Source organism: Ammodytes marinus (genome assembly GCF_949987685.1).
Source record: "Ammodytes marinus genome assembly, chromosome: 11".
In the NCBI taxonomy this organism is placed as follows: domain Eukaryota; kingdom Metazoa; phylum Chordata; class Actinopteri; order Uranoscopiformes; family Ammodytidae; genus Ammodytes; species Ammodytes marinus.
The window spans coordinates 22,681,517-22,702,795 of NC_137215.1; the positions used below are offsets into that span (position 1 = coordinate 22,681,517).

The following is a 21,279-nucleotide window of genomic DNA, read 5'->3' on the forward strand; positions in this document are numbered from 1 at the left end:
ACATTTATTTTTTTATGGGGGGAGGGTCATTTTTGATAGAAAATGAGGAAATATAGGGCCTTGTTTGGGGGAAATTCTTGAGAGAACATTTTGATGGGGGAGGACATTTCTCAGAAATAAGGCATGTTAGCCTTGTTTTTTGGCCTGCCTTGATACACTATTAATAAGAAGAAATGCGACATTTGTGAAATTATGGTTCAACTACAAAAAATACAGAGTAGAAGATTCATTTAATGAGGAGCTTCTTGAAAAATCTTGCATTGGTAATTGTTTATTTACCTCTCACTGTAAATGCTCTCTCTCTAAGTTTTTCTATTTTGTGCTCAAATGCCACTCATTCACTCTGTTTTTAGCTCTTCCTTGACAGGCAGGAGCGAGCAGCATCTTGAATGACATCTATCTTAATTATTTCTGAAGGTTTTAGAAAGTGAAAAGAAATCTCCATATTTCAAAAGGTAAAATTATACAGTGAAAGTCAGAGAAACTTTGCAATAAGTCCAGCAATCCTTTCCTGAGCCTATAGCCCTAATTTACGGTAGCCTGTTTAATGTGGACCTTTCCATATTTGTTGTTGAATATGGTTTATATAGTCCAGTAAAGAAAATACCAATAAAAGCATGTTCATTTGTAGTATGAGAATATACTGTATATCCCAAGTAGACGTTAGCAGCAGGCCTTTAGTCATTAAAACAATTTCCTCAAGTATGAATTATTCTCTCTCTTTGTACACATGTCCACTGAAAAACAAAACATTTCCCCACGTTGTGCATATATAAAATATCCTTTATTGATATTTTGCAGGCATAAAGCTCCTTCAAATCTCGATCGGCTCATTTTCTTTCTGTGAGTTACACAACTCGTAGCCATCAGGTATAAAATAAAAAAGTCGAGGATAACTTTTTTTTCTGACAGAAAATTTAAAATAGCTTCCAGTCATGTTTTCACTTCAGACATATTTAGTACAGTTGGACAGAAAGAGATGCAGCTTTTATTTAACTACTCTACGGACAAACATTGATCACTGTAATAAATACAAAAACAGACAGGCGTGTAAGTGTGATATAAATAATATGTAGGTTGTCACAAATACAAGAAGAGGTTGCAACTTACGCAGGAAGGACATTTGTGGTTATCTACACTGATTGTTTGGTTGTCCTCTGATTGTTTTTAATACCGACAATAAAATGACTTTTGCTGCAATGAAAACAATAATCGAAGAATCGATTTCTTTTTCAGACACTACAGATTTTGTTAATGTACAGGTGGAAATCTTTTCTAATTCAAATTTAGAAAATAGTCGCTGCCTGGTTTTCCAAGAGGAAAAGACACTTTTATACATTTTATACACATGGCAGCTGTAAATACACAATTTAAAACCTCTGTAGGATGTGGCACACAAGAACTCTGCTGTGTTGACTCCACTCAACATCATTTTGCTTCCCTTCTAAAAGACACATGAAATGGTCCACCTCTTGGTCACGGTGTTTAAAATGAAAATAAATGTTTTTTTTTAATAGTTGTTTAGATTCATCTGTGTTCAACAAACATGCATACTTTGTATTAAAAAAACACAGCTTCCAAACATCGACAGTGTATTTGTATTTTACATTTTGCAATTCTATGTATGTATATCGGGTGAATTTTGTGTGTGTGGCAGGGTTTTTTTTCACAACGGTGTGTTCTCTTGGTTGGCTCAGTAGCGATGCTCCCCTCGTGTTATGTGCGAGGAGAACTCATATCGGTCTTGACTTCGGTGGCCACACAGGTTGCACTCGAAGGGGTCTCTGAAGCCGTGGCAGCCCATGTGAATGGTGTACATGACGTGGTCCAGGAAGAGGACGCGGCAGTGTTCACACCGGTATGCCCTCACCTGGTCGCCTTCAGCCGTCACCACCTTGAAGCCCTCGGAGGCCATCTCCATACTGGCTCGTATGGCCTCGTACTGCCTCTGCTGCTCCTCCTTGACCAATGGGAGCACGCCGTTCCTGACTCCAGAGGAAGTGATGTGGTTGGTCAGGTAGATGAGGCCCGATGATGCGTTGCCCGGGCGATCCTCGTTGTTGCTCTCGGTGTCCGTGGAGTCGTGGCCGCTGTTGCTAGGCGAGCCGTCCTTCTCGCTGGAGGCAGACTTGGAGTTGGAGAGCAGCAGCAGGTTCTCTGCAGCGTTGTCTTTGGCGGCCTCGAGCGTGGGCTTGTGGAGGGGGAATATGGAGCCCAGGCCCACGTCTGAAGAGGAGCCCGGGGAGGTCTGGACAAGGGGCCGCAGAGACTCGGCCCCCAGGTAGCTGATGGCACTGTTGATGGCCTGGTCCATGACGTGGGGCTGGATCATCTCCCCCGACCCACTGTCAAACGACAGGTCCGACAGACGCTTGTCACCTGAGGAGAGAGAGAGACATAAGAACAACGTTAATGTTCGACTACATACTGTTTATTTCACCAGATTAATACTGAGCCTGTTCCTCTAAAGCTGTGTATGAACGTGACTCACAGTCATAGCTTTTTGTTGGTATCATTGGTTACTATTTTATTAGTCTTAACGTTCACCTTTTATGCAAAATGCATGTTTTAATTGTCCTCAACATTAATATGTGTCCCTAGTGTGACTATAGGCTCCCAAAGTACAAAAGAACAACCCTCTCTCTTCTTCTCCGCCTCCACCTTTCTGAAAACCCCAGTCAGATTTCTCTCCACTTATGAGGTCACGAGGGGAGAAGCCACGCTTTAATGTAAAACTGATAATACTGTATAAAGGATTCTCAGTAAATATTAAAACATAGTATTTCCTAACAGTAATTACTCAAGTCAATTTCTGATCAGGCTGACCTGCAAAAAAACAGATTTTTTTTCTGTTGCATGCATCCTGCCAAACTTATGAACACAAAACACAGTTGCAGCCATGACATAATTCTCAGCAAAAATAGCGACATTGCATTTACAATAAGGAAGCAGATTCAAGCCCTTACCTACAAACTTCTGTGGCATAGTGCTCTTACGTTTGGCTACATTATTAGCTAGTCTGTCTAGCACCAAGGCTCTGTCAGATCCCATCTGGCTTAAGTCTTCCCTCTGATCATTCTGGTTGCTTTCTTCCTTTACTACTGGAAAGCAAGACAGAAAAGTAGATTTTAGAGTCAAAGTAATTTCTGCTTGTCCTGTTCAAAGTGATGAACTGGAGCCTGATAACACACGATGGTATTTTATTCACAGCACAGAGCAGACTATTCTGACACGTGAAGAAAAATTGTCTAAAAAAAATTGGTCTAAAAATATAGTAACTGTTCATGCTGCACAGATGAGGTGTAGATGTGTTTCTAGGCCTACGAGTTTTCATTTGACATATGACTGTATGACTGCCGAGTTACATACGAACAAATACAAATAACACCGACATGATGATTACATTGACTTCGTTATTTTGAATATCTGAAGAACTTCTGCACGAGCAGAGGTGACAAATGGAAATTAATTACTTAGAAGTAATTTAATGTGGCCTGTCAGGGCATTTAGTAAATGCAGCATTGTTGGCATGGTACACTGCTGCTGCATGCATTCAGGGTGAAGCAGGTCACCAGATTTGGATGAGATTGGAGTGAGCGTCTTGTGAGGCACCAACCTGTGTAGATGCTGTTCTGCAGGCCCATGCATTGGAGGTAGTTGTGACATCGCTCCTTGTGCTCCTCGAGAGAGCTGCGCTGCTTGTAACTCCGCCCACAGTAAGCACACTTGTGGGGCTTTCCAACTGCAACAAAATAGCATGTCACTGTTATGTCAGGGAACGCAGCGCTCTGTATGATGGCTGATATGAAAGTGATAGCCCATTAACACGCTTTGGTTTAGTCACACAACTTTGAGTCAACAGATAGACAAGTCAGCCTGCTGCTCTGAAAAGCTCTTTCCTGGAAAGTGGGGGATTCTACATTTCCAGTTTAATTGGACATAAATAGAAGAATAAAAACTGGGAATTAAGCCCCAACAGTGCTGACACAAAGAAAACGTAACAGACAGGATAAATCCAAGGAAAAGGCCCGGCAATACCCCACAGTGTTGATAGGTTGGGAAGTCCAGTGCAAGCAACTTTATTCAAACTACTACTACATTAGGGTCATTGTCCTCTCGTCATTTATGCAGGGGAATTTGGGAAGCAACGCCGGGGGAGTTTACCGGCTACAAATAAAGACTTAATCATGGTGCAAATTTTATATGCTGATATAATGTTTAAAAATCAGGGACTGACTTTTCCCCCATTTAGCGTATATTCCTGGCCTTGTGGGGAAAGCTTGTAATCTACTTTATTATTGACCCACAGTTCCATTGAAAATATGTAGCCGATAAACCTAAATAAAATGAATTATGAAAAAATACAAATAGAAAAAAGTAGTTGTACACTATTGGCTACTGCCCAAGTTTGAGTAAAAAATACAGTGCACCTTTGTTGTTGTTGTTGTTGTTGTTTTTGTGTATGTGTCTTGAAAAAAAGAAAGCACCATGGTGTTTCATAAAACTGCTCAGCCTTTTTAAAACATGGAAAGTATGAGAAATAAATATGCAACCTCTTTTCATGAACTGTCTTCAGTAGGAATGATTGAGCACGGATGTAACAGTCAAAACGTACCAAAACGCTTTTAAGCCTTTTAATGCGATTTAATGTCAACAGTCTTATCCTTTAAGCAATGTCCCCTATGGTTTGTAGGCTTTTGGTCGCAATGCTCTGTTCAAATCATCATACATGTGTAGATTTTCAAAGTGCTTCAGATGGATAACGGTGATTATAGTGTTACAATTGCAATTTTGCATGTTATCCCTTTACTCTGCTGTAAACCTATTCAGAGCCAGCTTTGTTGGTGGACTGTTTACACCCAACAATTCCATGAACACATACTTCTGCTAAAGCATTTGCAAAAAAAAAAAGGTGACACCATATCTTAACCCTGTCAACTTCACTTCCCCTTACATAGCAGCACCCAGCTCTCACTGTGTGCACTGCAGAAACGTGTCATTAGCCGCTAGTAAATCCTAGAAAAACCATGAGCGCAGCACAGTTTTGGGTGTGGGTGTGCTTGACGTACTCACCCGAGTGGGTGCGTAGATGGCCGGTGAGGGCGTCCCTCCTGCGACAGGCGTAGCTGCACAGGTGACACTTGAAGGGTTTCTCCCCCGAGTGGAGCTTAATGTGACGAAGCAGGTTGCCCTTCTGGGTGAACGAGGCCCCGCACTGGCTGCACTGGAAAGGACGCTCTCCTGAGGAAAAAACAACAGGACAGACACACATTACTGTAAAGAGGCAGAGAAAAAAAACTGAAAGAGAACAGGAGAATGACATGTTTGTTTTAATAGCACAGTATTTTATGTACCCTGACAGGCAGTTGTTATTTTTTTTTATGTTTTTTCTTGATGGCACCACTTTCCCTAATCTTGCTATGTTTGATCCCTCTACTGACAACGACAAAAGTGCAAATAGTCTTTTATGTGAATAAAAAAGCTGCGGGAATGTGGGGTCACTGGCCTACAAGCATCCCGAGCGCCAGAACAAGCCGTATGAGAGAGCAGAGAGCGATCCAGCAGCACAGTGACACTACACCCCCACCCCCCTCTCTCCCCTCCCCTCCCCGCAGACTCCTGGCGCTCTGATCGAACAAGAGCCTTTCAGACTCAGCCTGCCAGTTCCGTAATGCACCATTGCCTAGGTCAATTTGATCTGAAAATCTCATTTTTTCCTCTTCTTCGTCTCTAAAATAAGAGCGGCGCATCACAATGCAAATTCAGCCTCATTTGAATAAAGCGAAAGGAAACACTTTGTGTTGAGAGCCAGTCTTCCTGATCAGCGCCTCTGGAATAAACCAATATCCAGCCCTCTCCGAGTGTTGTGGCATTCTGTGAGAACGTTTTAATATGGCTTTTTTTTTCAAAGGCCCCCCATAAAATAAGAGTCACCAGTGAAGCAGCAAAAATATATAAAAAAAGGAAATTCATTAAAAATGCATTTCAGGAGCAAAGACTCACCACAGAATATTTTCGATTTAAATAGGAGGCACTTCATTATATATTGTATTGTACTTTCTTTTGCATTGACATTAGTCTAGTGTTCCTTTCTTCCGTTTTGAGTTTCATTAGTTTCTAAAGCTTGACAGTTAAGTGACTTTTTCAAAAATGTTCCCCACCACTGGTTTGGCTCCATTACAATGGCATATCAATTTTGAAATTTGAAAAACTTTTAATAGCCCGATAATTGTCAGTTCATAGAGATTCCATTTAATTGCAGCAAGATATCCTGTTTCTCAACTGAGGGCATATTTTTTCTTTTTTTTTCCTCAGACCAAGTTCGTCTCCTACACTTTATCGCACAATGATTTGATCAGTTACTGTTGCTTGCCATGTGGTAATTCAGAGTCATTTAGATGAACAATAATGAATGCTGATGGTATGCTCAAAGCCTATTTCACGCACGATAGGAAGGTCTACTACATGCATACAGCCAAACGCAAGGATGCTATTGCAACTGCCGCTGAGGATAAGGGTGACTGCAAACGCAAGAGCAGGCTTCTAAAGTTGAGTTATTATCACTAATGTTTGTGTGCAGGCAAAGAAGACACAAAGCTACCCTACATACATTGTGATGACTGCTTGTGTTTGTACCAAAAAAGTAACAGTGCTCTAAACCTGAGGGGGAGCCACAGCACACTCCTCTCTGTCCCTCGTCCATCCTCTCATACTAAAGTGAACATGGGTGCAAAGGAAGGGCAAGAAGTGTTGCAGGCGGCTTACCGGTGTGGCTTCGCTTGTGCACCATCAACACATTGGGGCCAATGCAAACTATCCCACAGATATCACACTTGAGCTTCCCGTTGGGCAGCCGGATACCGCCGGCCGAGGAGAAGGCCCTGGCTTGGGGGCTCGACTGTGAGCCGTTCACCTTGGCCCCCGAGGCATCGATCACGCGCAAGTCTTCCGCGCACTCCTCCTCCTCCTCCTCCTCCTCCTCCTCCACGTCATTCATGTCACAGGCCAGCCCATTCTCCTCATCACTGCGAGCCTCAACTTTAATGTTACAGGCTGGAAAAGAGGGGCAAGGGGAGGGAGGAGGGGGGGCCACGGTTTAGAATACGATGCATGGTTCTTTCATGATGTTGTATGCTAAAGATGGGCAGTTGATCAGTGTGTGATGCTTTTACTGTGACATGAGAACATCTAGAGCTGAAAGGCTTTATAATAGAATCCTATTTGGCTGTCCTTACACTGATTTAATGTTTCTAAAAAATGTTTGGCCATTACATCCACTTTACCTAACTGGCGGTTTGTAAAAATGCAACAGAATGTGTTGAGCCTCTTTTTGATGTTGTTCTGTATGACTTTTTTTCTTTTTTTTTGTTGTCTGTGGATGAGACATATCACGTTTTAAGGTTGTTTTTGTGACCTGTTCAATTTCACTACACTCTTTTTATAAAGACTGTGGAATGTTGCTTAATTAAAACTGTGTCTTGCAGCAAGGAAAAAGAAAGAAAAAAAAGAATTCAATAAGGCCTGGCTTTATTTGGTATCTTTACAGTACGACATAGCAGTCAAAAGGGTTCTATCCTTTCCCTTTTTCCACTGGGTATAATAGCACTGCAATGGCACTATGTCTATAACACTATAACACGAGCAACAACGGCCTTTCTAAAAAAAACGTCCCTTTATTTCAGCCGTGTTTAGTAAATTCAGGCTGAAGTCAACAAACATCAGATAAGATCAAACCACAGCCGACTCATTTAAACTGTATACTATGCTGCTTTCTTCTTCTCTTTCCTCAAAGCAGCATTGTATATTTCATAGGGATACATACACAGGTGGATCACGTGTCAGCCGTTTGGCAAGATGAGGAAATGCACTGTTCATCTCACCGTCACACTTTTGGTGAAACAAATGACAGCGAAGATAAACAGGAAACTAGAGACACAGGAAGCAGTGTGAAACTATAGGGACGACATTGGTGTCGATCAGAGCAGCAGAGTGAGATGTACACACACACACACACACACACACACACGCACGCACAACACAAACTCGCATTTGGCCTTTATCGGTGAAGTTCCTGAGATTGCCAGCTCTTTAGTACACAGGAAGTAAATGCTGCATGGTTGTGTGAATGCCGACAACTATTTGTTGTCTGGCGTTCCACAAATGATCAGTGTCAGAAACTATAGCAGCTCCTTGTTTTCCAACCAGAGCACTTTAGAAACACTTAAAGAGAACTGTCGGATCATATGAGTCCCAGCTATCGGCCTGTGGTTCGCATGTCACAAAGGCAGCCTGATTTCCCCATGCCTCTACCTCTGTTTGTACAACTGAAGAGGAAGAAGTGGAAATCATGAAATGAGGGAATCCATGGAAAAAGGGGAAGCTTCAGAAAGAGGGCCTGTCCAACTGAAATACCAAGAATTATGGAGAAGTGACAGAAAGGGAAGCACGGGAAAGGAATTGTAAAACGGCCTGTAACTGAAACAATTTTTTTTTTCTTTGTTGTTTTTGTAGGGAGTATCACCGAGAGCCACCACGGGAACATAAGTCCCCTGATGTACAGAGTGTTTCCCATAGACAGCAGGGTGTAACGGCGTAAGATTGTGAGATGTGTTTGACCGCTTTCCTCATCAAGGTCACATAATCTGATTGTCCATATTCTCCTCCAAATGGTTTTATTCTCATTGGTTGTTGCATGACAAACAATCTGCTCATCTGTTTGGCTGTTGAAAAAATGTAGGACAAACTTTTACCGAGCAGATGAGATAATAGACAGCCATGCACGCAAAGGAAAGATTCAGAGAGTGTTTAGGTTCTATTAAAGTACAAATAAAAAAATACATTTAAGGATGAGTTATGGTACAGAACTGTCCGTGACTTAGTTACCAAACATCCTACACGTGCGTCCAAAATGTAATTATAATGCAACAAGGATACAATGTGTGTAAGTGGTCGCCTACTATGTGTTAACACAATATTCAGACACCGTTATTGCCATTTTTGCTAAGCAGTTATCTGGCTTTATATGCATGAACATATTTCACCTGTCAGATTAACTACCATTCATCTACACCTCCATTCATTTTAACTAGCGATCAAAATAGTGATCTTACTTTTGGCTAACGTAATTTATTTCAACTGTTGATTTTTAGCCAGCCATTTCGACAGTTTACACAATTTTAATACCTTATCTGTTACTTTTAGCTATTGTCTGTTTTGACAATTCATCTGTTAGGTTTAGCTTACAATGTCTATTGGAACAATTTATCTGTGACTCTTAGTGAATGTTATCGATTTTTTAACAATGTAGGCTATCTGTTAAGCTAACATTATCTATTTCAACCATTTATCCATTTTTTAAATAAATATGTCGACGTTCTATCTGTTATTTTCAGCCAGTTATTTCAACTGTTAACACAATTTTTAAGAAATTGTTTATCTTCACTAATGTCGAAATCTATTTTAACAACTTAGCTATTACTCTTAGCTAGTGTCATCTATTTGAACAATTTATCTATTACTTTCAGCTAATGTTATCTTCTTTTAACAATGTATGCGTTACTTTAGACATTTCTTATTTCAACCATAAATCAATTTTTTAGCTAAATATGTCAACTGTCAGTTATTTTTAGCAACTTATTTCAACTGTTATCACTATTTTAGGAAATTGTTTTACTTTCAGCTAATGTGATCTATTTTAACAATGTATCCATTACTTAAAGAGAACTATAACAACTGTAAGTCCATTTCAGCTAACTGTTTCAACTTATTTACTAGAACAGGTTTTAGACATAGGCTACTCTCAACAAGTGGTGTTCAATATGAGAACCTTCTTTTACTCCATTTCTAAAAGAACATTTTAAATAAATTTGGCTACTATCACTATCTATTTACATTACTCTCAATGCAGTGGTATGCCTGGTTGGGAATTCCTGACTTGTGAGTAAAACCACTTCAACCCACTTAATTCAATTTATGGTTTTAGCCACAAAACCTCAGAATGCCACAATTTATTTGGTACCAAGTATGTTTTTAATGTCAATATGGAGTTGTAAAATGATGTACCAATAAGAAGGCTTCACCAGACTATTGCCTTGATCAGAATTGGCAAAAGAGGCATTTTCTGCACATGGAAATGTAGCTAGCAATCCCGGAATATCTCTTCAATTTAAACAGTAAAGCAGGTGTACACTGTATATTGTTTTGCACATTCTCATTGATTTCGGTATTATTGAAACAATGGACTGATTAACCTTTATGTTCATCTGTAGTTCCTGTAACATCTAAAACAGAGACGAAGCTCTCAGGTTATCAGTCAGACTTAAGGGAACCATGAACACCCGGCTTCCACCCACTTCACATGGATATGGGGAAGTTGTGACTGAATTGGGAGAAGGAACAAGGCTTTCTACTTTACATCATGTTTGTCACGGTCACACATCCTGATTTGTTCATTTTGGGAAGCAAGTGTCAGGCCACATCATAGACAAACAAAACAGGATGCAATAAAATAGTTATAGCCTGATATTGATCTAATGTTACGTTACAAACAAAGGGGTGAAACACAATGAAGCAGAGGCTACATTGACAAATACTGACCGAGGGGACTCACACATATGTGAAAAAAGCTATGGCACTGGCTTACAATTATTTTTTTAATTTAAAAAGAAGAATCAAGCTATATTGACAGATAGCAGATTGGAAACAATTTAGCAAGTATGTTAGTGCTGCAGTGTGGAAACACAGGGAGCCCGCTGGAGGTTCCTGTTACTGACTTTGTGCTGCTCTCACTGCCTGAAAATAACCCTGTGTGCAAGATAGTGGAACCACATATGTTAAACCACGCCAGCGACACTCTCGACACGACTTGCAGGAACACCAAAAACAGCCTGCTTTTCCCCGCACTTTTTCTTAAAGAAAAAAAAAATCGCCTCCAGTTTTCGGGAACTAGCCTGCTCAGTCTTCTCTTAGTCTCATGTCTCTGAAATAGCAAAGGCTCCGTCTGAATCACTGAAAGTGAAAGAGAAGTCGTTTCACTGGGATGTTGAGAAGTTCATCTTACTGCCCAAGCTTTTTTTTTATTTAAAGCCACACAAGACAATGTAATTTATTTTGTGACATTTTACTAGACACGCTGAACCGGATATAAATTGGACGACAAAAAAGAACTAGAAAGCGCCATTGTATTTGGGGTCATGTATGTGGCAGATTGCAGCATTTTGAATGCACAGCAACAATGACGATCCCAAGCTGTGAAGACGTATTTGCAACAGGAAACAACCTGGGTTTTGGGGTTTTGAGCTCTCAATACTTTGAGGTGCCGTGTCCCACATATAGTCCTCCTTTGCTTTTTGCCTTTTTTTTCACGTCAGAGAAACTGAACAGCACATGATCCTGGGTGATAATTATAACTCATTTGGGCTTTTATCACGGAGGCAGTGGTGCATAGATGTACCCGATACTTGCACTTCCCTTCTTTCTCTCTCTGGGCTCTTTCTTTCTGTCCCTATATAGACACATGCGAAGCGATCGTACTGTATGGGGAATGAACAGAAACAAATTACAGATTATACACACTCATACGTCCTTACTCCCTTTACGTGTACGTATTTTCAATTTATGTTTCAAGATTGTCCTAAACCTCCGTCAGATTGATACATACTGATGTGTATCAATGTGTCATTACAAATGCTTAGATATCATTGCAGCACTCGCTCAGAAGTGTTCAGAGATCACTGCCTGTGTTGAGCTTGGCGCATGGCGACAGCTCATCAGTTGTAAAGTCAAACATAGAGCCTTTGTGAGTAAGTGTGTGTGTGTGTGTGTGTGTGTGTGTGTGTGTGTGTGTGTGTGTGTGTGTGTGCATGCGCAGGTGTGTGACCTATGCGGTGTGGTGATGCTCTGATCTCTCTGAGCTTGGCCCTGTTCCTGAACTGTTTATCTCCAGGAGTGTTGAAACTGTCGGATGCCAAGTTCTTCTTAGGAAACTCTTACACATCCTATTTCAGTTTCCTCTCGCGTTTTAATTTTTGTCTGCGTGCTGCTAATCTTCGCCGTTATCTGGATAAGTGTAAAAACACCGATAGGATAGGTCAGCTGTCATGCTCGTTTGTTTTTTTTGCCGTCAAATTAAATACATTTTTAAGATGAAAATGAAATAAAGCACATGTTAGTGACCCTGACCCTTTTTTTGCACGTCAAATCTTTAACTGTCTGGAAACTTTCCTCAAACTTCCTCATATCCCTATTATGTCCTATGTGATTGGAAGATTTAAGAAGTTACTTAAATAAACTTAAACGGATCTCGTGTGGATGCACCTCATCTGGGTGCATCTTAATTGATGTATCGGACCTTAACATTAGGACATAAGAAAAATACTAAGCAGAAAAAAACCTACATTAATTATCCTGTAGAAATAGCATGTTATGTCTGATTCATCTTGCCGTTAATTAAAAAAACAATTAGCCTTTAATGACCAATAATCATTCCACCTTGAACATTTCCTGTTTTTTTTTTTCACAAACCGCCCACGTTAGGAGACTTGATTTAAATATACACCGCTAATGTGAAACCCCCTAGCATGCTTCATCCTTATTTCACCATGATATTCCCTGGCTTGCTGTTCACTAACTCAAATCAAGGCCACATTAGCTATTCCTTAAGATTCGCCTCATTAATGACATACCATGGATCAAAGGTATTTTTTTTTAACCTTTTCTGCCAATGACCTAAATGTGGCTCTTTGCGGCCTTTAATTAATCTTTCCTTTCATTTGGAAATCCAAATATCTCCCACTGGATGCGCAAGGGATCAGGTTATAAAAACATTTTTATGCTTTTTTAAAAACATATTTATGTTGGGCTTTTGATACTGACATTACTTTTTTTTTTTTACATTTAAGCGTTTAACTCTCATTTGGATGCTTTGGGGAAATGAAGAAAGGCTCATTTGACTCATCTGGATTGGGGTACACTCGACTTAATGTAGCAATCACACACTTACAGTAACAGAGTTTTGGGTTGGTGTGTGTTTGGTGAGATGTTTGCCTCGTACCTTTGTCCCCTCTGTTGTTCTGCTGGTGGGTGGAGCCTGCTGACAGGTCCTCGGGGACGGCCATGGGCTCCTCTGCCTCGTCGGAGGCTTCGATGGCAGGGGGGCTGTCCGAGCCTGGGGAGACACACACACACACCGGCAAACGCCCATCATTCACCATGCAACCATTCAAGGTGTCTCATTTAGGAGAAGAACTAAATTACCTCCGGGTTTTGTGGGGGCCTATTGTATCTACTTTCTGAACTCTACGGCTCAATCATGCAGTAGGAAGGTCTTTTTTACCTGGCATCTGGGCCATTTCCTGGGCCTCCTCTGTCTCCATGCGGTGCAGGTACTCTAATGGGGAAAGAGATGGAGATGTGTGTTAGTTTTAATCAAGTGCAGGCTGAGGAAACAACATTATAAAAAGCTAGCATGTAGTAGAGGGTGCACTTCTCGGCGTGCACTTCGTCACCTCATTGAGATCACTCTTGTCACAGCCGCAGACACAACCACTGTCCCCCACATTACATTACAAAGAATTACAGACATTTTCATTACAAGTCTGACAGAGAGACTGAGCTTGGAGAGAGTGGTTTGGCTCCGGCTGATGGGGCTCCGCTGGTTGCGCTCGGGGGTTGCCGGGGAATGGGCTTTCAGACCACATTTGTTATTTATTGTTAATTTCCTGCCACGTAATCATCCAAAAATGCAAACTGACTGCCGCAAAATTAAGCAGAAAATTAACTGGCCCCCAGGTCACGAGGATGCGGGTGTTTGCCGTGCCCAGCTGATCGGCGCTCATGTTCTCTCTAATTTACTGAGCATGCATCACTGAGCGCAGACGCATGCCACCACGAGAAACTAAGATAGAGGAGGGAGAGTAAGGGAGAGAAGAGGATGGAGAAGCTCAGACATAGAGGAAGAGAAGTAGATAGCATTGGGAGGGCAAGAAGTCAGAAGAAAGAAAAAATGCAATAGCAAGAGGCAGAGAAAAGAAAAGAGACAGAAAAGCAGGCCGCTTTTTTAAGAAGCGATCCTCCGGCCAGGCCTGAATATCTGAGGAGTCACCAGCGCTCATGGCCCCATTAATAATGGATGGCTCTCAAGCCTGCAGCAGATGGGCCCGACAGCCTCAGCCCCAGCTCCGCTACTTCAAGAAGCCCTCGGTGGGGCCCGCTGCCCAGTCCAAGCAGCCACTCAGGGAGAAGTGAAGCTCCCGAAAATAGCGAAACGAGCCCAAGGGAGAAGGGGAACCTAGGCCTTCCTGTTTTACTGACAGATGGCTCCACACATTTGGAACAAATTGTGGGAAGCGAGCGAGGGGCCGCTCTGTCGCAACACGCCTTATTCTGCGGAGTCGAGTCAGGAGCTCGGCGGGCACGAAGACGCCCAGGATGCAAGTGTGAGGGGCAAAGGTCACTGGTGCAGATGATTTGTTGAGCACAACACAGGGGTGTTGCGTGTGACTTTAGCGCCGTTCTTCAGCATCTGGAGTTTGGAGGGTCGGGGGTAGAGGGGGGGATATTCTCATGTGCCCTTTTTTCTGGGCAGATGGTGCGAGGGGAAACACGGATGTGTTGGCGGGTGGGGGCTTCGACGGAAATAAGAAAAGAGAGTTCCTACATTTAGTCACAACCCCCTTGCGTAGGCATGTGGAAAGTAAGGTGCATGCAGAGTATTCAGGAAGTAGCTTTTTGTTTGAGCACAAAGTGGTACTATTTTCATGCCGTCTTGATAGAGACATTTTAATGACTGTTATAAAAACTGTTCCCAGGTTTTTTTATGTTGAACATCACCTTTAAATGCTATTACCAAAGTTTAAAGTTCTTCTTCTAAATGTTATCCTTAATTTAATCAACTCAAACTGAAATGATGATAATAGCTAAATGAAAACATAAAAAAATATTTTTTACCCCTTATTATTACTGTGTGTTTGTGTGTGTGTGTGTGTGTGTGTGTGTGTGTGTGTGTGTGTGTGTGTGTGTGTGTGTGTGTGTGTGTGTGTGTGTGTGTGTGTGTGTGTGTGTGTGTGTGTGTGTGTGTGTGTGTGTGTGTGCATGTGTGTGTATGGGTGTATGAACTGGGGGCAGGTGGAATCTTTCAGCCAGTGAAATAGAAGTCACAGAAAAGACTTGACAAGTAGCGCAGGGGGACTGGAAAAGTTTTTGTCTGAGTATATGTCAGGTGAGGAGAGGCAGGAAGAGGCTTGTGGGTTGACAGAATTCTCGGTCCTCCTCCTGTGTTCTGCAGTGCTGTGTTTGTTTGGAGGGGGGTTGGGGGGGTTAGAGGCGTCTGCTCATAGTGAGGTGCAAAAGCTACGCCAGGGAGCAGGGTGGAGATGAGAAACAACAAAACCGTTAACAGATACTGAGGACCACACCAGCAAAGTCTGGATACCCATGAGGAAGCTCAGACGCTGGTGTGTATGTGCGAACGAGACACATGACACACAAATACAGTATATTGAACAGAAAATACTGGTACACATGAAGGTTGAATCAGATGGAGAAATGGGAAAAAAAGTGACGAATGTGTGTGTGTTCTTCGGGCCGAGAATTCTGTCATTTCAGTATTTCAGTTGGAAATAAACAAAGTTTCATGTCATTAACATGCATACAATTAAAAATTTATGAAAGTAAATCAACAGTATGGATTCATTTGATTCATTCTGTTACCTTTCATTTAAATGGAACGACTAAACATAAAAAAACAAACACAATTAAATTGTGATTTAAAGCCAAGAGGGCTCGTGTTTAATATTTGCATATGCTTCTGACAATAACATTTTTAGATGTGAAAATACATGTTATAGAATTTAAATACTTCAGTAATATAAATAATAATTCCATATCATCACTATATGAATACAATTTTATCGCGCTTTAATGCTGACCTCCCTCTGATTACAATTTGAATCATATATCAAATTATTGACACTAGATCACATTCTCTACTAAACCTTCGCAGTTCAAGCTGTTACCTAGTAGACTCACTAACAATTGATAAATAATACACAGATTTATAATTCTATTTGTGTGGTTTTATGATTAGTAATGAAGCTGTGGGCACTTTTTCTTATCAAGCTTCAGGAGAAGAGATTATCCTACACTACCGAGCAATGTGGTGCATGGTCACCTCTGTTCATATGCACATGGAGATTCTCATCAGTAATTCATGAAATGTATATGGATGTAAGTGGGTAGATAGTGTTAGCGGATGTGTTCATGGGAGCCCGTGGAGGGGTTGAGGGGGAGAGTAAAGGTGCGCCCAAGAGAAGTTTCCTTCATTTGCATCTGACACACTTCACTACTCTGCTATTCAGACAGTACAATCATTTTAATAACTGTCTGCCTTCCTATGCACCCCCCACCCCACACACACACCACCCTCCCCCTACCTCTGTTTCTACTGACATGAAAGATGATGTATCTGCAGACAGATTTCAGCACTTATCTTTCCCTCCGAGATATGAAAAAGTCCTACTTGAGCAGGTATTGGGGTTCCTTTACAAGTTTTACATGGATCTCATGTCTAAAATCAAACGTTGTGGTAGTTTCTGTTGATTGTGTGTTTAAGTCTAATTTATGTGAATTTGCAGCATTTTTAACTTCCCTGTAATGTTTCAAACTCAGAAAAAATATAGTTGGAAGTGAACTTCAGATTCATTTATAGTTGCTGACAGAAAAAGACAAAAAAAAGAAGAATGAAAGAAGACGCTCTCTCACAGTTTAGGATTGGAACAAACCAGAAGCAGATAATTGATTAACTCAAACGCCACTTTAAAGGTAAAATGATGAAGAGTTTAATTTTTGTTCTTAAAGTGATTCAAAAGCCAGCATGGGGTGAAATATTTTTTGAAGTTCAGCCAACAGGAACTTTAGGTTTAGGTTTTCTCAAACGTGTTCAAAAAGAGAAACACTTTATTTCCTCAACAGTTTGAGAGCGAATGTTTCTGTCTGGGCGTTGATGAACAACTTTCCCCCTCGGTATCAGCAGTGTAAAAAAGTTTGTGCAGTCCTGCCTACATGTGTGTGTTTTCTGTCCTCTCTAAACAGAGGCGTTTTAACATCAAACTGAGAACGTGGTTCGAACAGGTGAATATAAAATGCGTAACGTTATGGGAAATAATCCAATTTATCGATTTAAAACTTAATTACAAAAATTAGAAGCAGCGCTATGAATGTACTTATTGGTTTCCTGTGAAAGCAGCGCTGAAATGTTTTTTTCAAATGGCCCCGACTTATGTATGAATAGGCTACATCAAAAGTTTTTTTTTTAAACTATGAAAATATGTCTTTTATATTCTTTTAAAACTTCACGTATGTTTAGAGGAACAATCTGAAGTTTAGTCAGTGCGCACATCTTTTGCAACAGGTGCTCTCACTCACCGGAGAGTAAAAACGTGTTAAACTCGATAAAATGACGACGAAACGCGTTGATAATTATTGAAAAAATTCCATTAATCAGATCAGTAATTTTATAAACTATAAGTGATTGTGAAATAATTGATCCATGTGTTCCCAAAAGAAAAAGACGCATGGAAAATGAGGAACATTCCACCATTTCCTTAAAACTTCTGTCTATCTAGCAACACACGACGCGTAAATATGAACATATGTATCTGTATTTAATTTTTAAAAGTTGCTCTGGTTTGTTATTCCGTTATACATGTCCCCGTGCAGGCGGCTTATTACGCGCACCAAACGGGATCTGATGCTGCGGGCGCACCTGCACCGAAACTATGAGGAGACTCTTTTCCAGAACAGCACATTTCTCCTTATAAACTTTGAGAGGAAACGAGATGAATTAAGAAGTCTTGACCTAGGCTTTAACGCTACTGTCGAGCTGAAAAGTGCGCTGAAAGTCACTTTACCTGCTATTCCTTGAGTTTGCAGAATGAAGTTCTTCCAACTCTCCCCGGCTCCATGTGCAGAAGGTCGCAGCGCCGCGGCGGCCCCATGGAGCTGCGCCCGGAGTCCCTCCCCTCTCCACTGCACTTCCTCGTTCCAGCCCAACATGACTATGTCTGTGAGCTCGACTGGGGCATTTTGCTTGCTTTTATCCACAGGCCGAGTGTGCGCCGGCGGGGAGTCGAGCCACACTTGGCACACGCTTTGTGCCGTGCCAATAAAAGCTGACACCCAGTAGACCATCACTGGCAGCCATGCATGAGATGGGATGAGGCGCGCGAGGAGAGTGGTGGACCATTCATTGTTTATTTATTTCATTCTCACCGAGGTAGCTGAAGAGGGATGAGGGGGGCAGCTCCCCTTATGTCACCTGTTCTGGCACGCTGAAGCAGTCCATGAAATTAACACAACAGTTTTTTCCCCCACCACCATAATGAGTTCCTTTTTCTATTGAATGTTTCATCCATTTGATTGGGCTCTTTTTCTGTCTCCGGCGTTTGTCCACCTTTGTGTCAAAGCCTCTTGTCCACAATCCAAGTTATATCTGAGCATTAGCTTATTATTTTTTTCTTTTTCACTGTTCCACTCTTTGTTACTTTCTGTTTGAAGCTGCATGTACATTGAGTCATTGGCTCAGCTCTCCAAATCATCACGCAGATATGCATTTAATTCGGTGACATGGTGGTCTTCCGTCTGGTTTGGGGGAACGGGGGACACCGGAGTCTATAAACCTAAAGCCACTGTACCAATGCTGGCACTGTGACTCCAAATCCATAGAAAATATTTTAGTCTAGATGCTCCCGGCAATGTGACTCTCCATGAGACACTTTCTGACCTTAACATTATACATTTTTGCCACAAAGTCAATTCCTCTAAATTCCAAACAGCTTGGAAGTGACTTGAAACCGAGATAGACAACCTGGGATGTAAATTAGCAACCGTCCCCACGCTGCTGAGTGTATATGGCATATACGAAGAGAGGGTGCACTACCACATCTCTCTCCCTTCTGTCCGTTCATGCTGATAGGATATATGGACAATGAACTCTATTACAGCACAGCAGCAGCCACGTGTCACTATGCAGACTTTTTTTTTAAATGTCTTACTTTCTAAGTTTCTTATTATGCCTGTCTAAGCGTCAAGTTATAGCCACATAGTGATAGGCGCATGGACTGTCTGAAATCATTTTGAGAAATATAAATTGTGGATTAATATTGATGGAAAACTGTAAATAAATAATGAGTAATGCATTTTAAAGATATGTCCTATCACTATTATTATTATTACTATATGGTGGAGTGAATCTTTGCTGTAATGGCTCCATTTCAAATGACTGATATACCCAAACCCAGTTGAGCTTTCTACCTGCAATAGCTGTGTGTATTCTCACAGTTAAGTATTAAGTTACAAGAGTTTTTTGCGCAGTTTCCCAGAATAACGTGGAGGTTCATACTGTATTTACCTTGCACTGTTTCCATTGCTTGTGACTGTCGTTCCCTGTATCCCGCTGTCCTCGGGCCCCTGCCGAGCTCCCTTATCTCAGGAGAGGCCGTGCGTGCTGCCGCTGGATTGCTGAGTCACCTTTCGTGGGAGGCTGCCCCCTTATCTCCTAAGAAGCACAACATTCAGGCAGTTGGTTGCAAAAGGAGGAACTTTGGGGCAGGAGCACTGTGGCCTGCTTGTGTCTTCACGGCCAAAATATGGATTGCAGCAACGCTTGCCCCGACTTCCTCAAAGCCCCAGGGCCAGCGCTGCTTTTGTCTGTGTACGGTCAGAAGCTGAATCTTTTGGGACACACACACAGGTAGGCCTAAGCTGCTGGATGAGCAGCTCCTGAGGCCATACAGAGGGAATGCTTGGGCCAAAATGTGACTTGGTCGGCGCTATCAGCGGGCGCAGAGGGCTCCAATCATGACGTGTTGTCTTCCATGACCCCAGAGATACTGTCCCGTCCCAGTGACAAAGCAGCTTCTCTCGCTGTATGTCTGAGGGGCAGAAATATTGTAAGGACAATGATTCAGCCAAGGTTTTTGGAGAAGTTACTGCAGAGGAGGGATAAATAGTCATCGCCGGCTGAGTTGCTGATAATCGTACTAACGTCTAACTTCCACAAAAACATTTGTGAACTGTTACTGGTCATGAAGAAATGCCTACAAATAATTCTGCAGAGGGCTTTGAGGGTTTCATGAGATCAATTAAAGGTGCACTGTGCAGTTTCAGGGGAAGGGGTATTTGTTTGCATTTTTAGAGCCCGCAGTTAGTTTTTCAAGGCATATTTTCTTTACATGTAATTGTTAGTTTTGAATAATTTTATCATCATACATCAGAACACAATTATTTTTGAGGAACCTGGAACCAAACACAAGACTATGTTTTTAAATAAAACTGTGTGGGCCCGGCTGCTGTAAACAACAATAGTGAAACAGCTACTTTTCAGGTAGCTTTCTAACCTCAAACAATGTTCCAAGGATCCAATTTTTCTGTGAGGAACATTTGTTTATTCAGTTATGAGAAAATCCCTTAATAAAACATTTGCACGTCTCTGACACACCCAAAGTAACACAGTGCACCTTTAATTCTGCAGCCTTTAAAATGATATTACATGCACGGGCTGCGACATGGCTGCAAATCAAACTTAACATAGCCCTCTGCTACTTGGGGTTAATCCACAACCTGAAGCAAGCCATGTTGCTGTAATTAATATCATTACCTGGAAAGTCTCAAAACATCATCAGGCAATGTAGCCGGTCGACTACCGAACAAAAGGCTCCGGCTGGTTCTTATTTCATGGATCTTTAAGCAGTATTCACTGTTTCACATTTGGAAGCATGAGCAGCATGTAACCCTTAATTGGTTTCAACACCTTAATAAGTCAAAGACGTTCAGGACTGATAATCACATTAAATAGTCCAATTTATCTAAAAAGTCAATTGCAAAGTGAAAAACTCCCTTTCTTTAGGAATGCATTATGCCGTGAGGATGTCAGAGTAAATTAAATTCCCCTCTGCACACTAAAGCATCTATTTCCTTATGGTAATTATCTGCTGGAATAGACGTGTCACTAGAAGGAGTCAGGCATGCTTGACATTTAGCCTTTTTATGGAGAGGCGATGAGTAAAAATTAAGATGGGGAAGGGGGAAATTAATCTCCAGCCCAGGCAGGCATTGAGAGATCCTGGAGGATAGAGGCTGAATCAATCATGATGTTTGTGAGCCTGTTTTGAAAAGGAGCCACTGATGAGATTCAGACCACAGGCTGGAAAATCTGAGGAGGGGGTGAGGGGAGGGGGGGTGGTGGGGTCTCTTTTTTGACAAATAGAGTTATGATTGCTGTGA

General features: G+C 41.6%; 1 protein-coding gene across 1 annotated transcript; it reads right to left on the reverse strand.

The window, feature by feature from the left end:
* Positions 1-829: 829 nt before the first annotated feature.
* ikzf1 (IKAROS family zinc finger 1 (Ikaros)) lies at positions 830-18,199 on the reverse strand (the record flags this gene model as incomplete). Its single annotated transcript, XM_080036903.1, is given in 10 exon segments — positions 830-2,379; positions 2,967-3,101; positions 3,617-3,742; positions 5,074-5,241; positions 6,766-7,053; positions 13,052-13,165; positions 13,334-13,387; positions 17,907-18,095; positions 18,098-18,145; positions 18,148-18,199. Coding segments are annotated over 10 exon segments (1,860 nt in total). The 3' UTR covers positions 830-1,693.
* Positions 18,200-21,279: the final 3,080 nt, after the last annotated feature.